Source organism: Somniosus microcephalus, chromosome 29, assembly GCF_052327205.1.
Source record: "Somniosus microcephalus isolate GS21.2 chromosome 29, FLI_Smic_1.0, whole genome shotgun sequence".
Classification (NCBI taxonomy): Eukaryota; Metazoa; Chordata; class Chondrichthyes; order Squaliformes; family Somniosidae; genus Somniosus; species Somniosus microcephalus.
This window is the reverse complement of record NC_141015.1, coordinates 5,697,202-5,722,537: the sequence shown is the minus strand read 5'-3', so window position 1 is coordinate 5,722,537 and position 25,336 is coordinate 5,697,202. Positions and strand designations below refer to the sequence as shown.

General features: G+C 49.4%; 1 protein-coding gene and 1 pseudogene across 1 annotated transcript; both read right to left on the bottom strand.

Moving 5' to 3' along the window:
• Positions 1–8,555: 8,555 nt before the first annotated feature.
• Positions 8,556–8,946, bottom strand: LOC147098392 (histone H2A-like; annotated as a pseudogene).
• A 1,005-nt stretch (positions 8,947–9,951) lies between these two features.
• LOC147098391 (histone H2B-like) lies at positions 9,952–10,377 on the bottom strand. The gene has a single exon (XM_085969973.1). It carries the CDS (start codon positions 10,375–10,377, stop codon positions 10,003–10,005), a length of 375 nt encoding a protein of 124 aa, XP_085826099.1. The 3' UTR covers positions 9,952–10,002.
• Positions 10,378–25,336: the final 14,959 nt, after the last annotated feature.

The window sequence follows — 25,336 nt, the reverse complement described above, 5'->3', positions numbered from 1 at the left end:
CCCTCAGAGGTGGCAGAATGGTGACACAGCATCCCCAAAGAAGACAACCTGCCTGGACAGAGAGCTCATTTCTTTTTGAAACGTAAGGTTTCAAACTAGGAGAATCTCCTATAGCTCTCCCTCAAATGACATCGTCCATTACCTCAGACAGGACTGGATCATTGCGGGTGTACCTTCGCACCTGAACTGCCATGAGAGGTGCTCCCTCCACTTGTCTAAAGTAGAAGATGTCTATCTGATGAGGCTCTCGGGGAGTAACAGGCAAGGGTAGCCTCGAGAGACCATCTGCGTTGCCGTGCAAGTCTGATTTGCGATATTTGATGTCGTATGTGTGTCCTGACAACAGTAAAGCCCACCTTTGCAGCCTGCTTGCAGCAAGAGACGGAATTCCGGTGTGGGGCCCGAAGATTGAAGTCAATGGACGGTGGTCCATCAGGAGTGTGAACCTTCTCCCAAACAGGTACTGATGAAATTTTTGAATTCCAAAAATGATTCCCAAGGCCTCGCGCTGAATCTGTGCATAGTTACTCTCAGCCTTGTTCAAGGTGCGTGATGCGAAGGGGATAGGTTTCTCTTCACCAGAAGGCATGACGTGGGATATGTCTGCTCCCACACCATATGGTGACGCATCACATGCTAGCTGCATGGGTAGCTTGGGGTCGAAGTGTGTCAGGGCCTCCGATTTCAGCAATGCTTTCTTTGCTTGGGTGAAAGCTTCGTTGCACAGTTCAGTCCATTTCCATGTTTTGCCTTGACATAGCAACTGATGTAACGGCTTCAGCAATGTTGCTAAGTCTGGAATAAACTTCCCATAGTGGTTAAGTCGCCCCAGAAATGAACGTAACTGGCTCACATTCTGGGGTGCTGGGGCCTCCACGATCGCCTTGACCTTTGACGGCACCTTATGCAGGCCAGTTGCGTCAATCACATGCCCCAGGCACTCAACTGAAGACTAAAACAATTCACATTTGTCCTTACGAACTTTGAGTCCGTACACTTTCAGTCTTTAGTATCGCATCCAAGTTCAGAAGATGATCCTCCTCATTTGTCCCAGTGACAAGGATGTCATCCAGGTAGCACTGGACTCCTGGCAGTCCACTCAAAATCTGATCCATTGCCCTTTGGAATAGAGCAGGGGCCGATGTAATTCCAAACAGAAGGCGGCAGTACCTGTATAGCCCCTTGTGTGTCACAATATCAGCAGCTCCTTTGATTTGTCATCGACATGCATTTGTAGATAAGCCTGGCATAAGTCTATTTTGCTGAACATTTGCCCTGCGGCAAGGCCAGTAAAAAGATCATCAATGAGGGGAAGAGGGTACTGTTCCGCAGACAGCACCGGGTTAATAGTCACTTTAAAATCCCCGCAGATTCAAACAGATCCATCCTTTTTCAGGACAGGAACAATGGGTGTGGCCCATTTGCTCATGCTCACAGGCACCAGGACTCCATTCTCGACTAAGGCCTCCAAGTTAGCCTCAACCTTTGGCCTAATTGCATAGGGTACAGGTCGTGCTTTGTGAAACTTCGGCTTGCTGTCAGGCTTAATGTCCAGTCTCACGCTAATCTTTTTCATGCTCCCAAGTTCCCCATTGAAGAGTTCTGCATGTTTGTTTAACACTGCAGTCAGACCTGACTCCCCTTTTGACATCATGCGGACTGCAGGCCAGTCCAGCGTGATTTTCTCTAGCCACGCATGTCCCAGTAGCGATGGGTAATTTCCCTTTACCACATATAGTGGCAGTTTCGCAGTCTGTCCATTCAATTTAACTGTCACCTCAACGGCGCCTCTCATGGCCACAGGTTCGCTGGTATACATCTTTAGCACAATGTTTTTTGGCTGAAGGGTAAGATGCTTTAGCATTTTGTTGTAGACAGTGTCTGAAACAAGGGTCTCAGCTGCGCCTGTGTCCACCTCCATCCGCACTGATTGTCCCTCCACCAGTGGTGATACCCAGTAGCCATTTGAACCACCTGCAACCGTCAGTATGTGCACCTCTTCCTCCTCAGAGGTGTCGCTCCCCTCTGTTTTGCTTGTTCCATCATACTGCACTGAATGAACACTCCTTTTCCTCTCTTGCCCAAATACAGACATTTAGCTTTCATGCTTCCCAGCTCTGACTGTTCTTTTTTTACCTCTACAGGCGCATTCAATTTGACCCTTTTTGCCACAATTTTGGCATTCCAGCTCCGTACACCAGCAGTCATTAGCGTGATGGCCCGTTTTCCCACAATGGTAACATGTGCCATTCCACGCACCTTTAGGCTCAGATGACACCTTGTGAACTCTCCCTGTTGAACTCAACTGGTGAGCCTCCTTTTCCGCTATCTCCATGGAGACACTAACCTCAATGGCCTGTTCAAGAGTAAGGTTGTCCTCAGTAAGAAGGCGCTTCTGTGTGGCTGCATTTTGCAGACCACACACGAGTCTGTCTCTAATGGTGTTGTAGGGGTTTCACAAAATTCCCCTGAAAACAAGAGAAACATTGGTCCACATCATGGATGAAGATTTATGTGTTTTGAATTGCCTCTGGGTCAGATCAATGTTTTGAAGCATGCTCAGAACCACAAAAGACTGCTGAGCTGGGCTGAGCTGGACTACAACGGAATCGAGGAAATTCGAGGAAGTATTCACACACATTGAGAAAGAACATCTTGATTAAAATTTGTGCTTTTGAGCCCGGTCAAACACAGAGGTTTACAGCTTGTAATGTGTTTGTGTGAAAGACCTGTCAATCAAACCAGGGAAGTCAGGAGTTGCCCACTTGACCCGAGGCCACAGAGACAGGTTGTTATGGCTGGCTTTGTTCAGCAACCAATCACAGTCAGCTAGGCAGCTTGTTATGTGTCTGTGTGAAAGACCTGTCAATCAAGCCAGGGATGTCAGGAGTTGCCCACTTGACCCGAGGCCGATTATGGCTGGCTATTTTTAAACAAGCAATTCAGCAACCAATCACAGTCCTTTTGTTTGTGTACTGGAACTTTAGGCGGGAATTTTTCCAGACAGAATGGCAGCAGCACACAGGTATAAAGATAGCTACTGAGAAGCTATCACTCTCTTTTTTACTTCGCTGGAGCACAGGTGAGCAGGGTGTTCTGACTCCTCAACAAGACAACCTAGCAAGGAGATTGGGGTGGTGATTTAAGGGAATTGCTAAGATTGTTTAAATAACATTGTAGCCATTGTACCCCTCGTTTTTGCCATCTGTACCCCCCCCCGTTATACACTTTTACTGCATTTACTGTGTTCATGTGGTATAGTTTATATTTGACTATGGTTTCTTTAGTTTAATAAATTTTGCTCACATCCAAAACAATTGTCGGTTTTAATATCATTAATTATAAGTCCTCTAGTCAGAACTGAAAGGTGGGGTAGCAACTCAGAACCGCTGTTAAAATTGGTTTACACTGCAGCAGGCAAAAAGGCTGCTGGCCAGGTATGTTACCATAAACCAATTAATAGATGCCCCCCTACAGTGTCCTTCAGCACCTCCTTGAACTCGCAGTGTTCTGACAACCTTTTTAAAGCAGCAATAAATATCATCACTGATTCCCCCTCCTCTTGATTCCGTTTGTGAAATCTAAATCTCTCAGCAATAACCAGAGGTTTTGGTGAAAAATGTGCTCCAAGAATTTCCACTAGTTGCTTATATGTTTTAGCTCCTGGCTTATCTGAGTGCATGAGACTGTGAAGTAAACTGAATGTCTTCGGCCCCATTACACTCAAAGAGGTAGGCACGACCTTTTCATTTGCCACCGCATTCGCCAATACAAAATAGTCAAAATGTTCCGTATAAGCGCTCCATTGCTCTACATTTTCATCAAAATCACCGATGTTTCCTAATAGAGTAGCCATCTCACATTTCAAATTAAAATTTCTGTTTACTCACTGCCGTAACGTTAATGTGATGCTGCAATCTCTGTTCTGAGTGTTTTGTAGTCGAAAACAAGAAAGTTCCCACAACGCAGATTCATCCAATCCTCTTCGCCACTTGTTGTGTCAGTACCTTTCTACCTAGACACAATTTAGGACTCAGAGCTCAGAGATTCAAACATGAAGTGCTTTATTCAGGAAGGGAAATAAGTTCTGGAAGGTTCTGAACAAAGAGAGCTAAACTTAACCAAGAGAACACCCAACCATTTATCTGCTGTGACAGCGCCACCACAGGTGGGAGGAGAACACACAATACATAACACTGCCAGCGGCGTCGATGTGCTGAAGTTAAGTTCCCAGATCAGGTTAAGTATCAAGAGGAAAGTGGGAAACGGCTCCCTGGAGCAGACCAAGGGCACGGGTGCATCTGGTTCCATCTGGCTCACTAAGAAGTAATCCCAGCGGAAAGAGGGAAAGAAGGTGAAGAAACCGGCAGCCAAGAAACCAGCAGCCAAGAAATCTCCAGCCAAGAAACCAGCAGCCAAGAAACCAGCAGCCAAGAAAATGATCACCAAGAATGCACCAAAGTCTAAAAAGACAGCGAAAGCGATGGCTGGGAAGAAGGCGGCGGTGAAGAAGCCCAAGAGCCCCGAGAAGGCCACAGGCGGAATGGTGAAGGCGGCCAAGAAGGTGGAAAAACCAAAGGCCAAGCCCAAATCAGCAAAGTCTCAGAAAGCAGCGAGCAAAAGAAAATAAAAATGACAACTTGTAAACATCTGAACCCAAAGGCTCTTTTCAGAGCCACCCACGTCGTTCCAAAAAGAGCTGAACGCGGAATCAAATGATCCATGTCCCGGGGCTGTGCTCAGATTCCAGATTGAAATCATTTCAAATGAACCCCAGCTCCCTGGTGACTCCCTGACATTCGCTGCACCCTCACCCACCCCTCCCCCAGTGTCTGCAATAAAACACAGAGAATGGGATGTCCAGGCCGGGACTCACTCTAACTGGGGGTGGGGATGCGGGGGGGTGGGTGTTCGGCTCCAGTCTCTGTTCATGGTCATTTTCAGTTCACAGGTTCAGGGTGAGAGTCTCTGTGAGACGGAGACACTGGCAGAGATACCCCGCGTCACAACTCGAACCCCAACACATGAGATTCTCCAAATAACCTGGAATAAGGTGTTTGTAAACTGCTGAACCCATCTGTGTGGGAAGTGTGAGGAGATGGAATAAGGTCTGAGATTGACATGGAAGGAGACGGGTCGACTTGTGTTCGAAGGGACTGTATATAGGCGGTAATATTACTGATTGTTAATTGTAACAGGGCCTTATTTAAAAGATTCTGGGTTCAGGAAACCCTTGAATATGAAGTCCAAGTCTGTAAGGGTTTGTGCGGAGCGCTGTCTTTTGTTTCTACTGTCGATAAAGTGTTTGAAATTGGCGGTTACAGAAAGCTGGAGGTGGAGCTGGAAGAACAGAGGCCGCTCTCTGCTCTGTCTGTCACTCTTGACATTGTCTCCTCCTCAACGCTCTCTCTGTTTAATCTCTCACTCTGCCTCCTCCCCTCCCCGCCTCTCTCATTCTGCACTTTCTCAGTCAGGTCGGAGTCGGCTGTATATAAGAGCAGCCAGAAGCAGTTCGTTTTTCATTCAGCAGAAGTTTGACTGAAGATTCATCATGACTGGATGAGGTAAAGGAGGCAAAGGACTGGGCAAAGGCGGAGCCAAGCGCCACCGTAAAGTGCTCCATGACAACATCCAGGGCATCACCAAACCAGCCATCCGCCGCCTGGTTCACCGTGGTGGTGTCAAGCAGATCTCGGGTCTTATCTACGAGGAGAATGTGATCAGGGATGCGGTCACCTACACTGAGCACGCCAAGCGCAAGATGTTCACTGCCATGGATGTGGTGTATGCTCTGAAACGGCAGGGCCGCACTCTCTATGGATTCGGCGGCTGAACAACTCGACTCTTTTAAACAAACACAACACAAAGGCTCTTTTAAGAGCCACCCACCACCTCACAGAGAGAGCAGTGACCTGGGAACGGGAGCTGGGGTAGATTGTTCTCAAAAATAGATTGTGGTCAGAAATATTATTAACAGATATGTGATGTGTTCTGTAATATTTGAATTTCGCTTTCGGTTGCACCAGGTTTATGGAGAGAGTATTTCCTCAGACGGAACATTCCCACTCGGTGTAAAGCCACATCGCGTCTACACATTTGTTCCTTGTGCAGTTATACTGTAATGATTCTAATTTTAATAATTAGCCGGCTGGTCGGGCACAAGCCGTTGAATGGGTTACTGAAAAGAGTCCAACTTGTGAATTATTTGCAGCCAGACGGTGGTGTCCGGCACTGATACGGACAGGTTTGTGAAATTGTGAAATTTCAGTTCAATCATTCGGGGACCTGAAATTACCGCAGTTTGAGCCCGCTCTAACCCGACCTTACTTTTGATTGGGGATCCGCTTCACAATCCCATTTCTCAACCAATCACAGAGCCACAGATTAGAAAGTAAGCACATCATTGGTTGAAATTGTCGTCCAGGTAAAATGTTTGAATTTTTTTGTTTTTTGAAAATGCTGCCAATTCCAGTGCCAGAAAGAAGCGAATTAATCTAAAGTCTAATTTCAAGGGAACAATTTTAAAATCTCCGTCCTTTTGTTCTTTAGTCTGTGTTCACCGTCAGTAATTCCTGGCGCTGTTCTACGAACAGGTTTAATTTGTCAGCCTCTTATCTGTAACCGGCGGCAATAAGTCTCCATTCAGCAATCTAAAATGTGCTGAGTATCAGATCGCTCACTGCACAGTTCTCGAATGACAGATTATTGGCCAAGCCCTTCTCACAGGCTCCACGGGGACAGAGAGAAGCGACTGAATTCTGATCCTCTCCCCTGAAAGCGGCGGCTTACGTCACAATCGGACGGGTGGAGGGAAATTCTGAATGGGCTGGAGAGGAGAGGTGAGAGGATTCGAGTGGAAGAGCGGGAGATTGGCGCGGCTCCCTCTCCCCGCTCCTGTCAGCATCAACAGCCCAGAGTGCGGGCAATGGGATGGGCCCTAAAGCACCACGCCCAGCAAGTTACAGTTAAAACATTCAATGATTCTGGTAATGATCATCTCAATATGTGCAAATTTAAATTGATTTGTGTCACAACGGTTATATCCTGCACTAAAATTGGTGAACTTTTTGAAATGGGCGATTAATCACAGCTTAGCCAATCGGGGCCTGGCTTTCCAGTGTTTCTTTGATTGGTCAGAGTTGGGTTTGAACTGGCTGGGCACCGGTCTCCAGCCAATCGGTGCTCGGGGTAGTCCCTCACTGAATATAACAAGGCGGACACACAGCATAGTCCGAATTAACAGTTCGTGTGTTCCAGATTGTGCTGAGATCTGTTCAGAAAATGGCCAGGACCAAGCAGACAGCACGCAAATCGACCGGAGGGAAAGCTCCTCGCAAACAGCTGGTGACCAAAGCGGCGCGGAAGAGCGCTCCAGCCACGGGCGGAGTGCAGAAACCCCATCGCTACAGACCCGGCACTGTGGCTCTGAGGGAGATCCGCCGCTACCAGAAATCCACCGAGCTGCTGATCCGCAAACTGCCCTTGCAGCGCCTGGTGCGGTAGATCGCTCAAGGCTTCAAGACCAACCTGCGCTTCCAGAGCTCGGCCGTCATGGCCCTGCAGGAGGCCAGCGAGGCTTACCTGGTGGGGCTCTTTGATGACACCAACCTGTGCGCCATCCACGCCAAGCGAGTCACCATCATGCCCAAAGACATCCAGCTGGCCCGCCGCATCCGCGGGGAGCGTGCCTAAACTCACCCTGCCCGGCTCCAGACTTTAGCACCAAATACAACAACGGCTCTTTTAAGAGCCACCAAATCAGCAAAGGAAAGAGCTGCGATCTCTGCCAATCAGATCGGGCTGTGCACATACCGTGCAGGTCTTGTAGTGTTACCTTAACTGGGGATTTATAAACTTGGACATTGAATATGTGACGGTGCGTTCATGATCTGGGTTGAAATGTGAGTGAGCTGCCCAGTAGAGTGAATGATCTCGGCCATTGTGTATCGGAAACTATAAGTGGCAATTATGATAGTAAATTGATCCAACTCCACATACCGGGATAGATCCGAGAGAAAGAACGAGGTGCCTGAAGTCTGAATCTAACCTTTAAAACCAACTCTTAATGCAGGGACAGGTGGGAACTTTAGTTACTTTTTGGAATATTTAAAAATTAACCAGTGCTGTAATTCTGGTTCGATCCTATCTGCCAATTATAAGGGGAAATGTTTGTATGGTTCCGGATGTATATATTTCTCCCTATGGAATTATTGTCCCAATAAGAAACGGTAAGCCCAACAACCGTGCTCTCACTTTATACTCGGTTCTAAACATCGGTTAATATTCGGCTCTCCCAGCAATGTGTTCATTGAGTGCCGGTCTCCCGTTAGGGTTCCGTGTGTATTGTTTTTCGCTGAAGCCAGACCTTCTCTATATTGAAATACTGATGTGAATATTCGCTAACAGCAAGCCCGCTGCAGTGTTTGTGGATCTAGATTTCTACATGTTCGACAGACAGTTTACTGAAAATGGCTAAATAGTAAGCAAATCTTTCACAGATAAAGTGGGTGGCTCTGAAAAGAGCCTTTGGGTTATTAGATTGAATCTTGTGCACTTTACTTGCTCTTGGAGCTGGCAGTGCTGGTTTTCTTGGGCAGCAGCACCACCTAGATATTAGGCAGCACTCTGCCCTGAGTGATGGTCACCCCTCCCAGCAGCTTGTTGAGCTCCTTGTCATTGCGGATGGCCAGCCGCAGGTGTCTGGGGATGATGCGGGTCTTCTTGTTGTCGCGGGCCGCATTGCCGGCCAGCTCCAGGATTTCAGCGGTCAGATACTCGAGCACAGCTGCCAAGTAGACCAGGGCTCCGGCACCCACATGCTCAGCGTAGTTGCCCTTTCGCAGGAGTCTGTGAACACGGCCCACAGGGAACTGCAGTCCGGCCCGGGATGAGCGAGACTTTGCCTTAGCCCGAGCTTTACAGCTGATTTTTTCCTCTTCCAGACATTTCCACAATCAACACAATGAGAGAAAGAATGAAAATCTCCTCCCTCATCTGCCCTTCTTATACCTTCTGGAGGAATGCAGACAGCGAACTTGTGATTGGTCGCTCTGTGGTGAATTTCATTGGTGTTTTCCGGTGACCAATCACAGTCTGTTGTTCCACCAATGAAAAGAGGGTGGAAATAACTGTTCTCAACAGTGAGACCGCCAACGATTTTTTAATTTCAGAAAGCCCGCCAATATTTTCCTAAACCAGCGAATTAAGTTAATAAATTCACTATTAGCCAAAGATTTCCAGACCTTTTTTTATTCCTTTTGTCTTATTCCATTTCTCCATTGCAAATTCTAGGCTATTACAATCAGGATTAATTCCGGGTTCAATTTCAAACTGTATCGGGCGGGAATCAATTTGCATTGATTCTGTAACAGGACACATTCCAGCTCAATCTTTGTAAAAGTGAGGATTCACAGATTATCGATCGATGCTTTGCACAGGCGCTGCTGCAGCAGTGAAACTAGAACAGGGAGTCCTTCTGTCAGAAGGGAAGAGGGACAGAGGGTTCAAACTGCCCCCGTTCTGGTCTCTGTACGAACTATCATTCTGGGTTTTTGCACTGCAGGAAATCTCGGGTTAACAAATGGGTTGACTCACAACTGGCATTATAAACAAAATTAAAAGGTCTTAACAGAGAACGAAGTGACTGAAATCCAAGTCTCATCCCTAAAACAAGCTTTTAATTCGTCTGGTCTGAGAGTAAAGACAACGAACGACCATGGACCGTGTTTGTAGTTTACTGGGAAGGAAATTCAACAGCGACACTCAGGTCGAAACGGACTATGAAACTGCTTATCTGTGAATTCCAAAATAAATCTGCATCCGTAACTTAAAAAATGATCTCAAAAACATTTCATCAGGAAATAATTACAGTAAACTGAGAAAAATAGCAGCAAATTGTGTCGAAAGAGATACGGGTTTGAGTAGCTCTTTCGGAGAGGTTGTGAGTGGCTCTTAAAAGAGCCGTTGTGTTTTGGGTTTGTTCTTTCAGGACAGCGTGGAGTTTTACTTGGAGCTGGTGTATTTGGTCACCGCCTTTGTCCCTTCCGACACGGCGTGCTTGGCCAGCTCCCCGGGCAGCAGCAGGCGCACGGCGGTCTGGATCTCCCGGGAGCTGATGGTGTGCCGCTTGTTGTAATGTGCCAGGCGGGAAGCCTCACCCGCGATGCGCTCGAAAATATCGTTCACAAACGAGTTCATGATGCTCATGGCCTTGGAGGAGATGCCGGTGTCGGGGTGAACCTGCTTCATCACTTTGTAGATGTAGATGGAGTAACTCTCCTTCCTCGACTTTCTGCGCTTCTTGCCGCCCTTTGCTGCTGGTTTAGTGATGGTTTTCTTGGCACCCTTCTTGGCCACTGTTTTCTTTTTGTCAACCATTCTCAAACTCGATTTCGGATGCATAATGACGCAATCCCGCTCCGGGCCCGGCTTCAATAGGCTGCCCCCACAGCCCTATGCTAATGAGGGATGGGTGAAGGCAATGATTATGATTGGCTGGTTAGAAATGATGTCAGTTTCCATTGTTCTGCATCTCTCTGATTGGTTTCTTTATGTATCCAATCAGATTGCGTGTTTGCCACCAGCGCGCCCCCTGCAGTCAGAAAGGTCATCCCAAGAGCAGAGGGAGATTCATCTGCCCATTCCCCAATTCCCACACCATTATGCAATGCCCCAAGCATATCAGACGGGTCAGCAATTTAGATGTACTTCCTCCAAACGGTGCACCATATTCACACCTTGTGGTGTGGTCCCCGCCACATTAGTTCAGTATCTGCCAGTCTCGAGTAATTTGTGTGTGGGAGAATAGTTCTGTATTACTCAATCTCTGGTGATTTGTGTAATTGTGGGAATCATTCTCAATCTCAGTCTCTGTTACAGTATGTGAGTGTGGGATCCATTCATTTCCTGTCCTTCACCGATATCACGTGTCAGGGTGGGATTCCATCTGTACCCGTCAAAATCTGGTACCGTGTGTCAGTGTTTGGATTCATTCAGAATCTGTCATTCTCTGTTAATGTACGTGTGTGCGATGTTAATTCTGCATCTGTCTGTCACTGGGATGTGCGAGTCTGAGATTTATTCTGTATCTGTCAGTCTCTGGTACTGAGTGTGAGTGTGGGAATCATTCTGTATCTGTCAGTCTCTGGTACTGTATGTTAGTGTCAGATTAGTTCTGAATCAGTCTGTCTCTCGCACTGTTTTTCAGCGAAGGATTCTGCATGAATATGCTATACACTCGGTTTTTGAAAGTGGGATTCGTACTGCATCTATCAGTCTCTGCTACTTGATGTTAGTTTAAGATTCATACATTTCAGCTAATTTCTGGTACTGTATCTGAGTGTGGGACTGAATCTATCTGTAATCAATTGTACTGCATGTGATTGTGTAGTCATTCTGTATCTGCCAGGCCCTCTGATGCTCTGTGTTACTGTAAGCTTCATTCTCTGTCTGTCAGTCTCTGATGAGAGAGTGTGGGTTTTATTCTGCATCTTGCAATTTCTGTTCTGTGAGAATTGTTTTTATGCTATTTCTGTCAGCCTTTGGTTTGTGAATGTGGGTTTCAGTCTGTGTCTGTCAATGTTATTTGAATGCATTTTTTATTTTCTATCTATTAGTGTCTGAAGTGTGAGTGTGGGTTTTATGCTACCACTGGCTGTTTCTGATCTGTGATTGTGAGATTTACTCTGCATCAGTCAGTCTCTGGTTTGTGAATGTGGGTTCTATTCTGTCGATCTCTAGTACGCTAGTACTGGTTTTACTCAGTGCCAGTCAGTTTCTGATACATGAGTGTGGGGTTTCCTTTCTAACTGTCAATTTCTGCTATGGAAGAAAAGGTTCACTTCGAATCTGTAAGGTTCTGGTTCGTGGGTGTGGTTTTTCTTCTTTATCTGTCAGTCTCTTCTATGTGAGTGTCTTTTTCACTCTCTTCTTTTTCTGTTATGCAAAGGTGTGTTTTATTAAGTACCTGTCAGCTTCTGGTATGTGAGTGTGGTATTTTTCTGTATCAGTCAGTCACAGGTGAACGAGTGTTTGATTATTTGTCTCTGTCAGTTTCTGGTATCAGTGTGTGCATTTTTCTTTGTACCTGTCAGTGTGTGGATTGTGAGGATGGACATTATTCTGTACATTTTGGTTTGTTGTATGTGTGAGTAGGTTGTATTCTTTACTTTTTAGTTTCTGTTGTGTGTGTGAGGAGTTGAATCAATACCTGCTTGTTTCTGGGATGTGAGTGTGAGATTTACTCTGTGTCTGTTAGTCTCTGGTATGTGAATGTGGGACTTACACTTTATCTCACAGTCTTTTGTGTGTGAGTGTGGGTTTTAATCTGTATATGTCACACTCTGGGATGTGAGTGTGGGTTTTACTCTGTAAATGTCATAATCTGGGATGTGTGGTGGGGGTTTACTCTGTATATGTCATAATCTGGGAGGTGTGGTGGGGTGTTTACCCTGTGTCAGTCATACGCTGGGGTGTGAGTGTGTTTTTTTCTCTGTATCTGTCATACTCTGGGATGTGTTTGTGGGTTTTGCTCAGCATCTGTCATACTCTGGGATGTGTTTGTGGGTTTTGCTCAGTATCTGTCATACTCTGGGATGTGTGTGTCGATTTTACACTATATCTGTCATACTCTGGGATGTGTGTACGCGTTTTACTCTGTATTTGTTAGTCTTTGGTGTGCAAGGGTGGATTTTACTCTATATCTGTCAGTTTTTATTTTCCGAGTGTCAGGTTTTAATCTTTACCTGTCAGTTTCTGGCATGGAAGTGTGTGTGGTCATTCTGTACCTGATAGTTTCTTTTGTGCGAGTGTGGCTTTATTCTATATCTGTGAGGCTCAAGTAACTGTATGACCTATTGGTGCTTCTAATACTTATATCTCTGGGAGGTGTGTGTGGGTTTTTGACTGTAATATTCAGTTACTGCCATGTGTGTGTGTGTTTTACTCTGTACCTCTCTGTCCCTTTGAAGTGAGTGTGATTTTTTTCTTTGTAACCTTCAGTGTCTGGTATCAAAATGTAGGCTTTATTTTGTACCTGGTTTTTCTAGTATGTGTGAATGTGTTGTATTATATATCTGTCAGTTTCTGTTATATGATTGAGGATTTTACCCTATTACTCACTGTCTCTGGTATGTGAGTGTGGGTTTTTCTCTGTCCCTATTCAGAGGGATTTGAGTGTCCTTTTACTCGAATCAGGGAAAGTTATCATGCAGGTACAATTAGAATGGTAAAAGGTATGTTTGCATTTATTGCAAAGGTGTTGCAGTAAAAGTATAAGTATGTGTTGCTGCAATTTTATAGGCATTTGGTTATACCATAACTGGAGTACTTTGCACAATTTGGACTCCTTATCTAAGGCAAAATATACATGCTTTAGATGGGGAGAGATTGATAATAATAGGCATATATTCCCTGGAATTTAGAAGAAGGAGAGGTGATCTCATTGAATCATTTCAAATTCTTAGTGTGTTTGCCAGGGGTAGATGCGGCGAGGCTGTTTCCACTGGCAGGAGAGTCTAGAACTAGGGTTCATAGGCTTATGATAAGGCATCGGACAATTAGGAATGAGTTGATGAGAAATGTATCCACTCAGAGCGTTGTGAATCTTTGGAATTCTCTACTGCATGGGGCTGTGGATGCTCAGCCGATGAGTGTATTCAAGACTGAGATAATATATTTTGGGGCACTAAGGGAATCAAGGGATATAGGGATAGGGTGGGATATTGGAGTTGTGGCAGGAGTTCAGATATGGGACCAGAAATTCGGGTCTCCACGGGTGAGTACGCACGGGGTACTCACCCATAAGCCCAATGGAAGTGCCAGTTTCCTGCATGCACTGAGCATGCGCGGGAAACCGGCACTTCCGTTCCGCTGAAAGAAGGGGTTCAGAGTTCGAACGTGTGCACCGGAGAGGCTGCGCGTGCGCATCGAACTTAGGTTTTTTTTGCAGGTTTTCCCAGGAGGGTAAGTTTCCAGAAGTTACACATGTAAAAAGCACGCGTAAGGCCTGCTTTTTACAAGTTAAGTGGTCAATTAATTAAAATTAAAACATTTTATCCACAGGTTTATTATTTTTAAATACTTTAAAGCAAGGTAAGTTTATTTTTAGCCCCGTTCGAAAATTAAATTATTTTTTTCAAAAATTTAAATTATTGTTTAAAATAGTTATTTCATGTAATTTATAGTTTATTTAAAAAATGTGTTTTAAAAAAAACATTATTTGAAGATTTAGTGCAGTTTTGGGGCCGTAGTATTTATAAGTCTTGACAGCTCTTCCTGTCACTCTTACGAATGGAGCATTCCCTGCTCCGATTGGCTTCCCATGGCCCACGTGATCCCAGGGACGCATCGAACTAACTGCGCCCCTGGGATACGCAAGCACTGCGCGCCGGCAGCTGGACCAGGCCCCGGATCGGAATTCCATGGGGGCACACAGCTCAACAGCCAGCGCGCAAGCTAAGTGCAGGTCGGGGGCTTACACCCGCGGGAAGCCCCCGACCCGAATTTCTGGGCTATAATCTTATTGAATGTCGGAGCAAGCTTGAGGGGCTTTATAACTATTTCTTACTTTCTTATATCTGACAGTCTCTTGATGTGATTGTGGATTTTATTCTGTTTCTGTCAGTCACTTGAATGTGAGTGTTGTGTTATTTCACTATCTTCAGTTTCTGGTATGGAAATGTTGGATCTTTAATGCACCTGTGATCTTCTGGTATGTGAGCTTCACTCTGTATCTGACAGTCTCTGGTATGTGAGTGTGAGTTTCACTCTGTATCTGACAGTCTCTGGTATGTGAGTGTGAGTTTCACTCTGTATCTGACAGTCTCTGGTATGTGATTGTGGGTTTTATGCTGTACCTGTCAATTTCTGTTGTAAGAGTAAGGGTTTTGTTCAGTACCTGTCAGTTTCTGGGACGGGAGTGTGGAATTTGGTCTGCATCTGTAAGTCACTGGTTTGTGAGTAATGGCATTAATCCCTAGCTGTTAATCTCTGGTGCCTGAGTTTTTTTGTCCCCTTTATCATTCTGAGTCTGGAATTTGTGTGTGGTCTTTACTCCGTAACTGTCAGTCTCTGGTATTTTATTCTTTATCTGTCAGCTTCTGCTGTGTGAGTGTGTGTTTCACTCTGTACCTGTCACGGGGCCGTGCATTCACGGGGCTATTTTGCTAGGGTTTCGGTAGTGGACCCAAGTGCATGAAACCTATCCAAGGACTCGAGGCTGGGCAGAACTCGAAAGGTGCTTAACTTGATACTCGAAAACACAGAGACGTGGTAACACTCGAGAGATGGTTCCTTGAGACTCGAGAACATAGAGACAGGGTAACACTCGAAAGGAGATTCACTTGAGACTCGAAAACACAGAGACATAGTAACACTCGAAAGGAGATTCCTTGAAACTCGAAAACACAGAGACTCGCGAGAGCTGCTACCTGCAGGCAGGCGAACCCAGGACTGAGTCAAGAGGACAGGAAACAGGAAGCTTAAATACAGGCCAGAGTGGTCATGTGACATAATTAATCAAATGAGACAGGAGACAAATACATTAACAACACACAGGTGAGGCCAGAGGAAAAGAGGACAAGACAAGGACAAACCTCACAGCTTTATTCATTCTCTGCCTTGCTCTCTGTGCTGCTGGCTCAAGCTGCAACAGAGTGGAAAGTGGTGGTCTCCTTGACCAGGGAGTGGAGGAGAAGGAGAGACCCCAGACCACCTCTACCACAAACCAGCAACAACAGCTACAACTGAGGTGCCTGGAGGACGGAGGACGGAGGACGGAGGCCAACGGCCAACATCCAACATCTACAAGAGGAGAGGCCTTTCCACCACTGCCTCTCCAAATTGGCCTCCATTCCGGGAGAGAGGGGAGAGAAACAGCATCGACACCAATTGCTTGGAAGGAGGGATGGAGCAACTTCTTCTGCTGAACATCTGCAGGTGGGTGTCATTTGGTGCATTCCCCAAAAGACTTTGTATTGTCGGTGGGGGGAGGAAAGAAGACTGTCCAGAACACCAAGGGTGTCTGTGTGTGTGTGTGTGTGTGTGTGTGTGTGGCTCTTGTAGAATACTAGGCCACACACACCACTAATAAGCACCCCTTCTATTGCCTGGCCTGGGACAGCTGGAGCTGCCTAGGTGAAGCCTTTAAATCATTAATACATCATTAAGACCTGGTGTAGGGCTGAGCCTGGGCATTCTCCAGCTTTCCCAGGCGAAGACATCTTCTCCCCCTGCCAGAAGAACACCTTTCAGAGACTTTATTTCTTTTCATCGGGGAGTGCACCCCTGCCGACACCCACCCACCGACCATCCTGAGTGGCGACCCTGCCTTTCTGGCCTCCCTCCTTCCCACCCCCCCTCTCTCTCTCTCTTTGTCTCTCTCTGCTCTCTCTCTCAAGAGGCACCTCTTTTCCAACTTTTAATTAATTGCCACTTGAGCAGAGGGGAGAAGGCCCCTCTCCCCATTCTAATCAATAAGGGGAGAGGTGGGCCTTTAATTTAACAGCTCCCTCTGCTCAAGGGAGGACTTTAAAAAAAACCGGAGGCCATCTTCAACATCTCAAGGCATGTGACTTGGGGTGGGTGTAGCCCTTTATAAAAACCACCCCATAATGGTGTCTACTTCTTCGCCGGTGGTGGGGCCGGCTAGGTCATATGCGGCAGTGGCAGCCACAGCCACGGCTGCTCCCGCTGCTTCTGCCGCCCCGTCACCTTGCTTCTTAATAACTAAAAAGCTTGGGGTGAAGAGCTACACCCACCCCACAATGACAATTGAGGCGTGTGTAAAGGCCATGGCTGGGGTTGTCAGCCCTTCAGCCATCCTCGCCGCCTCAAAAATGTACGGGAAGGCTGTGTTCTTTCCGGGGTCAGAGCGGGCGGTGTCCCTGGCCATCACCAAGGGGCTCACCGTGGGCGGGACCTTTCTGCCGCTGGATCCTCTCGAGGCCACCGCGCGAAGGATCATTGTTTCCAACATCCCGCCCTATGTTCCTGGTGAGCTCCTCCTCCCTCACTTGCGCCAACTTGGGGAGGTGAGGTCGGGGATCGCACCAATCCCGCTCGGCTGCCGGGAAGCCAGCCTTCGGCACGTCTTCTCCTTCCGGCGCCAGGTCTTTATTCAGCTGGCGCGGGAGGAGGACACCGATGGGGCATTTGTCATCCGGGCGGAAGGAAGGCGCCGGGGAAAGCCAAACACCTTAGGGTGGGTCCCCCCGGGGTGGGCGAGCCCTTGAACCTGGAGCCCCTGACACCCGTGCTCATCGTGGAGTTGGTCGGGGCAGACGAAGGTGGGAGGGACCTCGTGCCCGAGACGAGACCCTGCCCGTGGGGGGGGTCGCGAAAAAACCCGCGGCAGAAATTGATATTCTTTCGGTGCCGTTACCCCTCGCCGGGTCGGGCAGCCTGGGGTCTGGGTCAGGCGAGCTGGAAGAAACTGAGCTCGCCCAATGCGACCCGGACATTTCCCAGGGGCTGCTCGACCTGGCTGAAATTTTAGTTCAGGACACCCCATCCGCTGGGTCGGAGACTGGTGGCGAGGAGGAGGAAGGCCCCCTGACTGTGCCTCTGGCGCCGGACATCCTGGAGGAATTTCAATTTGTTTTCTCCCCAATTTCTCTGGGCATTCTGGTGTCTGGGGCGGAGGGGGACTCTGAACCGCCACCGTCTTCTGGCCCGGCGCCCCCAGAGGAGCCCAGGGAGGAATCCTCTGCCACCGATCCTGGGGGTGGGATCCGGGCAGAGGCGGGGCCGGCCGCTGCGGCTGAGCCATTCGCTGCGCACTGCACGTCGGACGGGTCGGCCGCTGGTGGCGACCCCTCGGAGGTGGACGGGGACTCGGTGATGGGCGCGGAGGATGAGTTGGATTCCATCACCGATGAGGCGATGGATGACCTCGTGCCCCTCGCCGAGTCTCCCCTTATTCCCGTCAGGGAACTCCGGGATTTTGTGGCCGTGTGCCAGGGTCATCAAAACAAGACCCGGCTGGCCCTTGCCAGGTGGTCGGAGCTGGCGCTGCTCATCGGGTCGATCCGCGCCGCCGTCAGGACCATGGGCGCGGACGCAGACGTGAGCCTGCTCGAGCTGCGTCGGCTCAGGTCGTTCCTTACTTGGCTGCTGAGGGAGTGGCGGTCGACGAGCGGCTGCGCTCCCTCCCCCCGTTATGTGTAGGTAGAGGTTGCACTATGCTTCTGAGATGAAGATAACCATAGCCAGCCTCAACATCAACGGCAGCAGGGAGGCTCACCGCAGATTTAATAACCTTTAGGTCCTTTGGGACGGTAAGTATGCGGTGTGCTTCCTGCAAGAAACCCACACTGTTCCGGGAGATGAGGCCACGTGGCTCCTGGAGTGGCAAGGAGGGGTGAGCATGAGTCACGTTTCCAGCGGGGTGGCTATCTTGCTGGCCCCGCATTGTCAGCCGGAGATCTTGGGGGTCAAGGAGCACGTGCCAGGCCGCTTGCTCCAGGTCACTGTTCGCCTGGGGGGCGTGCCGCTCCATCTAGTGAACGTGTACGCCCCTCAGGCCGGTGCGCAGCAAGTGCGCTTCTTTGAAGAAGTGTCTGCTCTTCTGGGCTCCATCGACGTGGGCGAGTGCGTCATCCTTGGGGGGGATTTTTACTGCACCCTCGAGGCCAGGGACCGTTCGGCCCCCCAGCGATGCCCGGCGGCGATGGAGAAGTTGAGGGACCTGGTCGGGTCCTTCGACTTGGTGGGCGTCTGGCGACATCTCCACCCCAACTCCAGCGCCTTCACTAGCGTGAGGTCTGGAGGAGGATGGTCCAGAATCGACCGCCTTTATATTTCCCGGGCGTACGTCTCCTGCGTTCCGGCAGCTTCCATGCGGCTGGTGCTGTGCATGGACCACCACCTGGTGTGGGTGGAGCTCGTTCCACTGCATGCACGGGGCAGTCCGCGTACTGGCATTTTAACAACCTGCTGCTGGAGGACGCGCGGTTCCAGGATTCGTTTCATCGGTTCTGGGCCGAATGGAGAAGGAAGCGGCGGGGCTTCCCCTCCTTGAGGCTATGGTGGGACGTGGGCAAGGCTCACGTCTGTCTCTTCTGTCAGGAGTACGCGAAGGGGTCGACCAAGAGGCGGGAGGCCCGGGTCGGGCGGTTGGAGAAGGAGGTGCTCGACCTGGAGTCCCGTCTCGGTCAAGTCGTCGAGGACCCGGCCCTGCAGAAGGTGTACGAAGAGAAGAAGGGCGCGCTGAAGGACCTGCAGCTCGCCGGGTCCCGAGGCACGTACGTGAGGTCGCGGATCCAGTTCCTGCGGGACCTGGACGGCGGCTCCCCCTTCTTCTACTCGCTGGAAAAAAGATGGGGGGTCCGTAAGCAGCTCTTGGGGCTGCTGGCCGATGATGGATCTCTGGTCTCGGATCCGGAGGGAATCAGCGCGGAGGCCCGCGCCTATTACGGGGCTCTGTTCTCTCCGGATCCGTCCAGCGAGGATGCGCACAGAGTTTTGTGGGAGAACCTGCCGAAGGTCCGCCTGGAGGGCGCTGAAAAATTGGACGCTCCTCTGAGTCTGGAGGGGCTGACCGGCGCCCTCCGCCGGCTCTCCAGGGGAAAGTCCCCGGGGCTGGACGGGCTGACCGTGGAGTTCCACAGGGCGTTCTGGGACGTCTTGGGGGGCGACTACGCGCGGGTCCTGGGGGAAAGTTTGGCGACCAGGGAGATGCCCCTCTCTTGGCGCAGGGCGGTTATTGTCCTGCTGCCTATGAGGGGTGATCTCCGCCTCCTTAAGAACTGGCGCCCGGTCTCCCTCCTCAGCACGGACTACAAAATTTTTGCCAGGGCCATGTCTGCTCGCCTAGGTGCCGTGCTGACCCGCATGATCCACCCCGGCCAGTCCTACATGGTCCCGGGCTGGACCATCCATGATAACATCCATCTGGTCCGGGACCTGGTCCACCATTCCCAGAGGGCGGGTCTGTCGGTCGCCTTCCTTTCCCTGGATCAGGAGAAGGCGTTCGACGGGGTAGATCACGAGTATCTCTTCGGGACTTTGCGCGCATTTGGGTTCGGGACGCATTTTGTCGCACAGATCCAACTTCTGTACGCTGCCGCAGAGTGTCTGATTAAAGATAATGGGTCCTTGACGGCGCCCCTTCGCTTCGGGAGGTGTGTGTGTCAGGGATACCCCATGGCCGGCCAGTTATACGCAATTTGCGTAGAGCCTTTCCTGCGCCTCTTGCGGAACAGGTTGACGGGACTGGCTCTGCAACGGCCGGGCGTGGAGGTGGCCCTCTCGGCTTACGCCGATGACGTGCTCCTCACGGTCACGGATCCCGCTGACTTGCAGAGGATGCGGGAATGCCAGCAGATTTACTCAGACGCATCCTCCGCCAAGATCAACTGGGAGAAATGTTCCGGACTCCTGGTGGGTCAGTGGCGGGTGGACTCCCTGCCGGAGGAGTTCAGGCCCTTTGCCTGGAGCACCACGCACCTCCTCTACTTGGGAGTTTACCTTAGCCCTGCCGAGGACGCCTGGCTGGCGAACTGGCAAGAGTTGGAGGCCAAAGTCACCACTCGCTTAGGACGCTGGACAGGATTGCTCCGAGTGTTGTCCTACAGTGGTCGAGCGATGGTCATAAACCAACTGGTGGCCGCCATGTTGTGGTACCGGTTCATCACTTTGATCCCTCCCCCTGCGTTTGTCGCCAAGGTACAGAAGAAGCTCGTCGACTTCTTCTGGGACAAAAGGAAGCACTGGGTCTCTGCTGCAGTTCTGAGTCTCCCGCTTAGGGAGGGCGGTCAGGCGCTGGTGTGCCTCCGCACCCAGGCTGCGACTTTCCGTCTTCAGACGCTGCAGAGATACCTGTACGTCGAGAATCCTCCGAGCTGGTGTGCGCTGGCGACGTATTTTTTCCGCCAGCTGCACGGCCTCAATTATGACATGCAGCTCCTGTTTTTGGAAGTGGGCGGCATGCGTGCCAGCCTGCAGGAGCTGCCTGTCTTCTACCAGGAACTGCTCTGGGTTTGGAACTATGTCGCTTCCAGGCGGAGCTCTCCCCCGTCTGGAATGGCGGCTGTCCTTCGGGAGCCGCTGTTCAGTAACCCGCACCTCCACGTCTACGGGTTCACGTGGCTGGCGGAGGGCAGGGCTGTGCTTGGCAAGGTGACTAGAGTCAGGGACCTGCTCGATGGCGGAGGAGCGGGCTGGATGGCGCCGGAGGAGTTGGCACGGCGCATGTCTTGGGCCAACGTCCAGCTCGCGGTCAATGCCATCGAGTTGAAGAAAGCGATGCTGCGCCCCGGCGCCACGAGGTGTATCGAGGTGGCTCAAGCGCATGAAGCGATCCCGTCCGAGCTTTCCCCCATTCGGACGGAAATCCTTATCGCCGCCCAGCCCCGAAACCCGCCTCGGGAACCGGCGCCTCACAACTTGAGCCATCTCGAGGAAATACCCTCCGTGCCTTTTCATTCCGCATGGAGGGGTTTCCTGTACGGGCTGCTCCTGCACACTTTCCACTTTGTCATCGTCGCCTACCGTCCGGGCACGCCGTGGCGTGCCGTCTTGCCTTCCGCCGGAGGCGGATGTCCCCAATGGATGGCTCTCTATGCGGGAGTCCTCCCTTGTTCTATTGGGGACTTGGCCTGGAGGGTGTTGCATGGAGCAGTCCTGTGCAATATATTTTTAAGTAGGTTCACAGACTCCCAGGCCGCCTGTTTGTTCTGCGGCCTGGAGGAGTCCGTTTTTCACATTTTCATGGAGTGTGAGAGGTTGCAGCCCCTCTTCCATTATTTGAAGGGGCTGCTCCTCGATTTTTGGTTACACTTCAGTCCCACACTCTTGATCTACGGTCACCCGGTGCGGAGGGGAGCGGGCAGGTTGGAGGACCTCCTCGTGGATCTGCTCCTGGGCCTGGCTAAGAAAGCCATCAATTGGTCCGGGCAGCAGGCGGTCGAGGGGGTCATCCAGCCAGATTGCCTCCCTCTCTTCCGTGGCCATGTTCGCGCCCGGGTGGCCCTGGAGATGGAGCACGCGGTGTCCGCCGGCACGCTCGAGGACTTCCGTGACCGGTGGGTGCCGCGGGGACTGGAATGCATAATTAATTTGGATAGCCAAATTCTAATTTGATTTATTAACGTTTAAATAAAGTTCTATTAGTTACAGTTTATTTGTTTATTTTTTGGTCCTACCAAAAGAGGGACAAGACAAGGACAAAAATGAACAACTTTATTAACTAGCCTAATTACTCTGATGAGATCAATTAATCGAGAAACAGGTGAGGAGAGGGGCCCAAAGGTACGGCAGCAGTGCACCGAAGCATCAAAAACTGCCCTCAGGTGGCGAGCAGAGGGAAGTGCCGCTGAAGCCGTTACAGTACCATTCTGTCTATTGTATGTGAGTGTGGTGTGATCTCTGTAAAAGTCAGTTTCAAGTATGTGAGTGGGGATTTATGCTGCATCTGTCAGTTTCTATTGTATGAGTAAGGTTTTAATCAGTCGCTGCCTGTTTCTGGTATGGTAGTGTGGATTTTAGTCTGTATCTGCCCGTCTATGCTTGCGCGTGTGGTTGTCACCCTGTATGAGTCACTCTCTGGGATGTGAGTGCAAGTTTCACCCTGTACCTGTCACTCTCTGGTATGTGAGTGAAAGTTTCACTCTGTATCTGTCAGCCTCATTTAAGTGAGTGTTGATTTTATCTATAGCTGTCAACCTGGTATGCGAATGTGGGTTTTACTCTATAGATATCTGTCTCTAGGATGTGTGTGGATTTTACTCTAACTCAGTTTCTAGAATATGGATGTAATGTTTTGTCTGTACCTTTCATTTTCTGGAGTGATTGTGGATTTTTCTTTATACCTGTCTGTCTCTGCTTTGTGAGTGTGGGCTTTATTCTGTAGCTGTCAGTTCTGCTACTCTTTGTGAGTGTGGGATTGACCCTGTGTCTCTCATACTGGTAATGTATGTGAGTGTGAGAATTATTATGTAATTGACAGTCTCTTGTATTGTACTATTCTTTCTCTGTGTAACTGTTGGATTCCATTCCTTCTCCACCTTGTGCAGGCCAATGCTAGTTTGAGATTACCTGTGACTGTCTCAGGAGGAGGTTTGTTGCAGTCCATTACCTCGGATTCTCTGCTCTTGTATGTTAATTATTGGGGTTGACTGTCCCTGTACAGCCAGCAGCGAGGATTGACACCGTATCAGTGTCTATCTGAACGTGTGTGAGAAAGGGTGTGAAAATGGATCTGCCTATCAGTGCAATGTGTTTGGGCTTTGAAACAACATCTTATTCAACTGTTGCAAGTTACTCTAAGGTTCATAATGTAACACTGGAAATTGGGATTACTGTGGGACTGACTGCTTCTGTTGCCTGTGATAATAGGATTGAGGCCAGTTCTGTGTCTCTGCGCTCTGTGAGTGATAATGTACTTACTGTGAGTGAGAAGGAGCTGCCTGCACTATTCCTTGTGTTCCGGGTGGAGGAAAGATTCATTTATTCCGGCTCCTTGAAATATTTTGCTTTGGGAATAACAAAGAGAACAATATTAGTTGTATGATATGGACAGGTGCTGGGAGACTATATAACAATAAAGTAATAATTAACGTGTTTGTTTATATAAAGTAAAGTATCTGGAGAGGGGAAACCGCGATACAAACAGTGTCATTGGCTGACTTCACTACAGTACAGCGGCACTCAGATTATCCACACCAGGGGTGTAGGACGGTTCTACAGTAAGTTATCAGCATCCAAACAAAACCCAAACCCAGCACTGGACCATGAATGGGACCATCCGATTGGCACACTCCACGTTTATATCTCCCACTCCCACGGGAGAAGGTGTACAATGTTGAATCGCTTCCTGGAATAATTCCATAGGTAGCTGGGCTGCACATCTATTTTTTCCAGTATATTGAAAACGAATTGAGGGCTTGAATAGTTAACAGAGTGTCACAGAGCCTGGATGCTGATGTATCTGAGGGAGCCACAATGTATCTCTCGATCACCAGCAACACGGTTCTGGAGAACTCAAAGGAAATAACCGATTTTTGAAATGTGTTCTTTCACACTTCTCACCTACTGCCTGCAATCGATGCACGTTGTGAATCTCCGCACATCCTCACTGTCAGGCTGTTTCCTTGTTCACTGAACAATAACAACAGACACGGTGAGATTGGAACTGAGTCAGGAACTTTCACTGCTGATCTGGAGAAAGCAGCAATGATTTGAAAGTGCGAGGTGATTTACTTTCTATGTTACCTTACACTGTACACACACACAGCCCGAGAATGGCCTCTCCTTTTCCCCACTCACTCCATGTTCCGGAAATTGTTCCCGCCCCACTCTGCCCCTTTCAAACAGTCCCCGGTTTCCGCTGAACTTGCCCCGTCTCAAAGCCCATCTGTGGACACAGTCCCAATGCGATGTGCTGCTGTGAGGAGGCTGCTGTTTGCTCCCTTACTCGGGCCCGTGATATCTCCGCTCCCTGATGTGTTCAGCGATCATCAGCCGAGCCCAGAGGAAACGGCCCCCGCTGGCAGAGCGGAGCTCGCATGGGCCCTTCCTGTCGCTTTAAACACTGTGCGGGGAGAGGGGGAGGAGCAGACAAAGATTTCAATGCTGAAGCCTGAAAGCTGGAGGCGGAGCTGAAGCTCAGAGGACGCTGTCTCTGCTCTGCCTGTCACTCTGATTCTGTCTCCTCCCAGCCTTTCTCACACTCTGCTTTTCTCAGCCAGATCCGGGCTGGCTTCATAAATACATGAGGATGGCGAGAGTTTATCATTCAGTTTATACTCCTGTTAGGAATCGTCATAACTGGAACAGGTAAAGGGGGCAAAGGACTGGGAAAAGGCGGAGCCAAGCGCCACCGTAAAGTTCTTAGTGACAACATCCAGGGCACAAAACAAAGGCTCTTAGAACCCCACACCGCCTCAGAGAGAGAGCAGCGCCCCAGGACCGGGATCGGGGATATATTGGGGTGAGGAGTAGCTTCAGAATTATAAGGATTATGGGGTTACAAGTGACTCTTTGGCCCGGACCCTGTATTCTCCCCTCACAGTGAAAAGCTCTTTTAGTCTTCCTGGGTGTCCATGCGCTCAGTGTTCTGTTTCCATTCAGCTTTTATATATCAGACAGATGGTGTGACGGGGAACCGGAGCTTTCCACCTCACAATAGTTTAAATCGAGCTTCTATGACAAGAGGCCAACTTGTGAGATTATTCTCCTTCTGAAATTTGCTTCCTGCACAGATACTGTCGGGGATTGTGAAATTCAAGGGTTTAAGTAAAGTACTTGGGTGGACTGTAATGACCCCAGTTCCAACTCTCGGAGCCCGCTGTAACCTGAGGCTACTTCGGATTGGTCGCTTGATTGGAATCCCACTTCC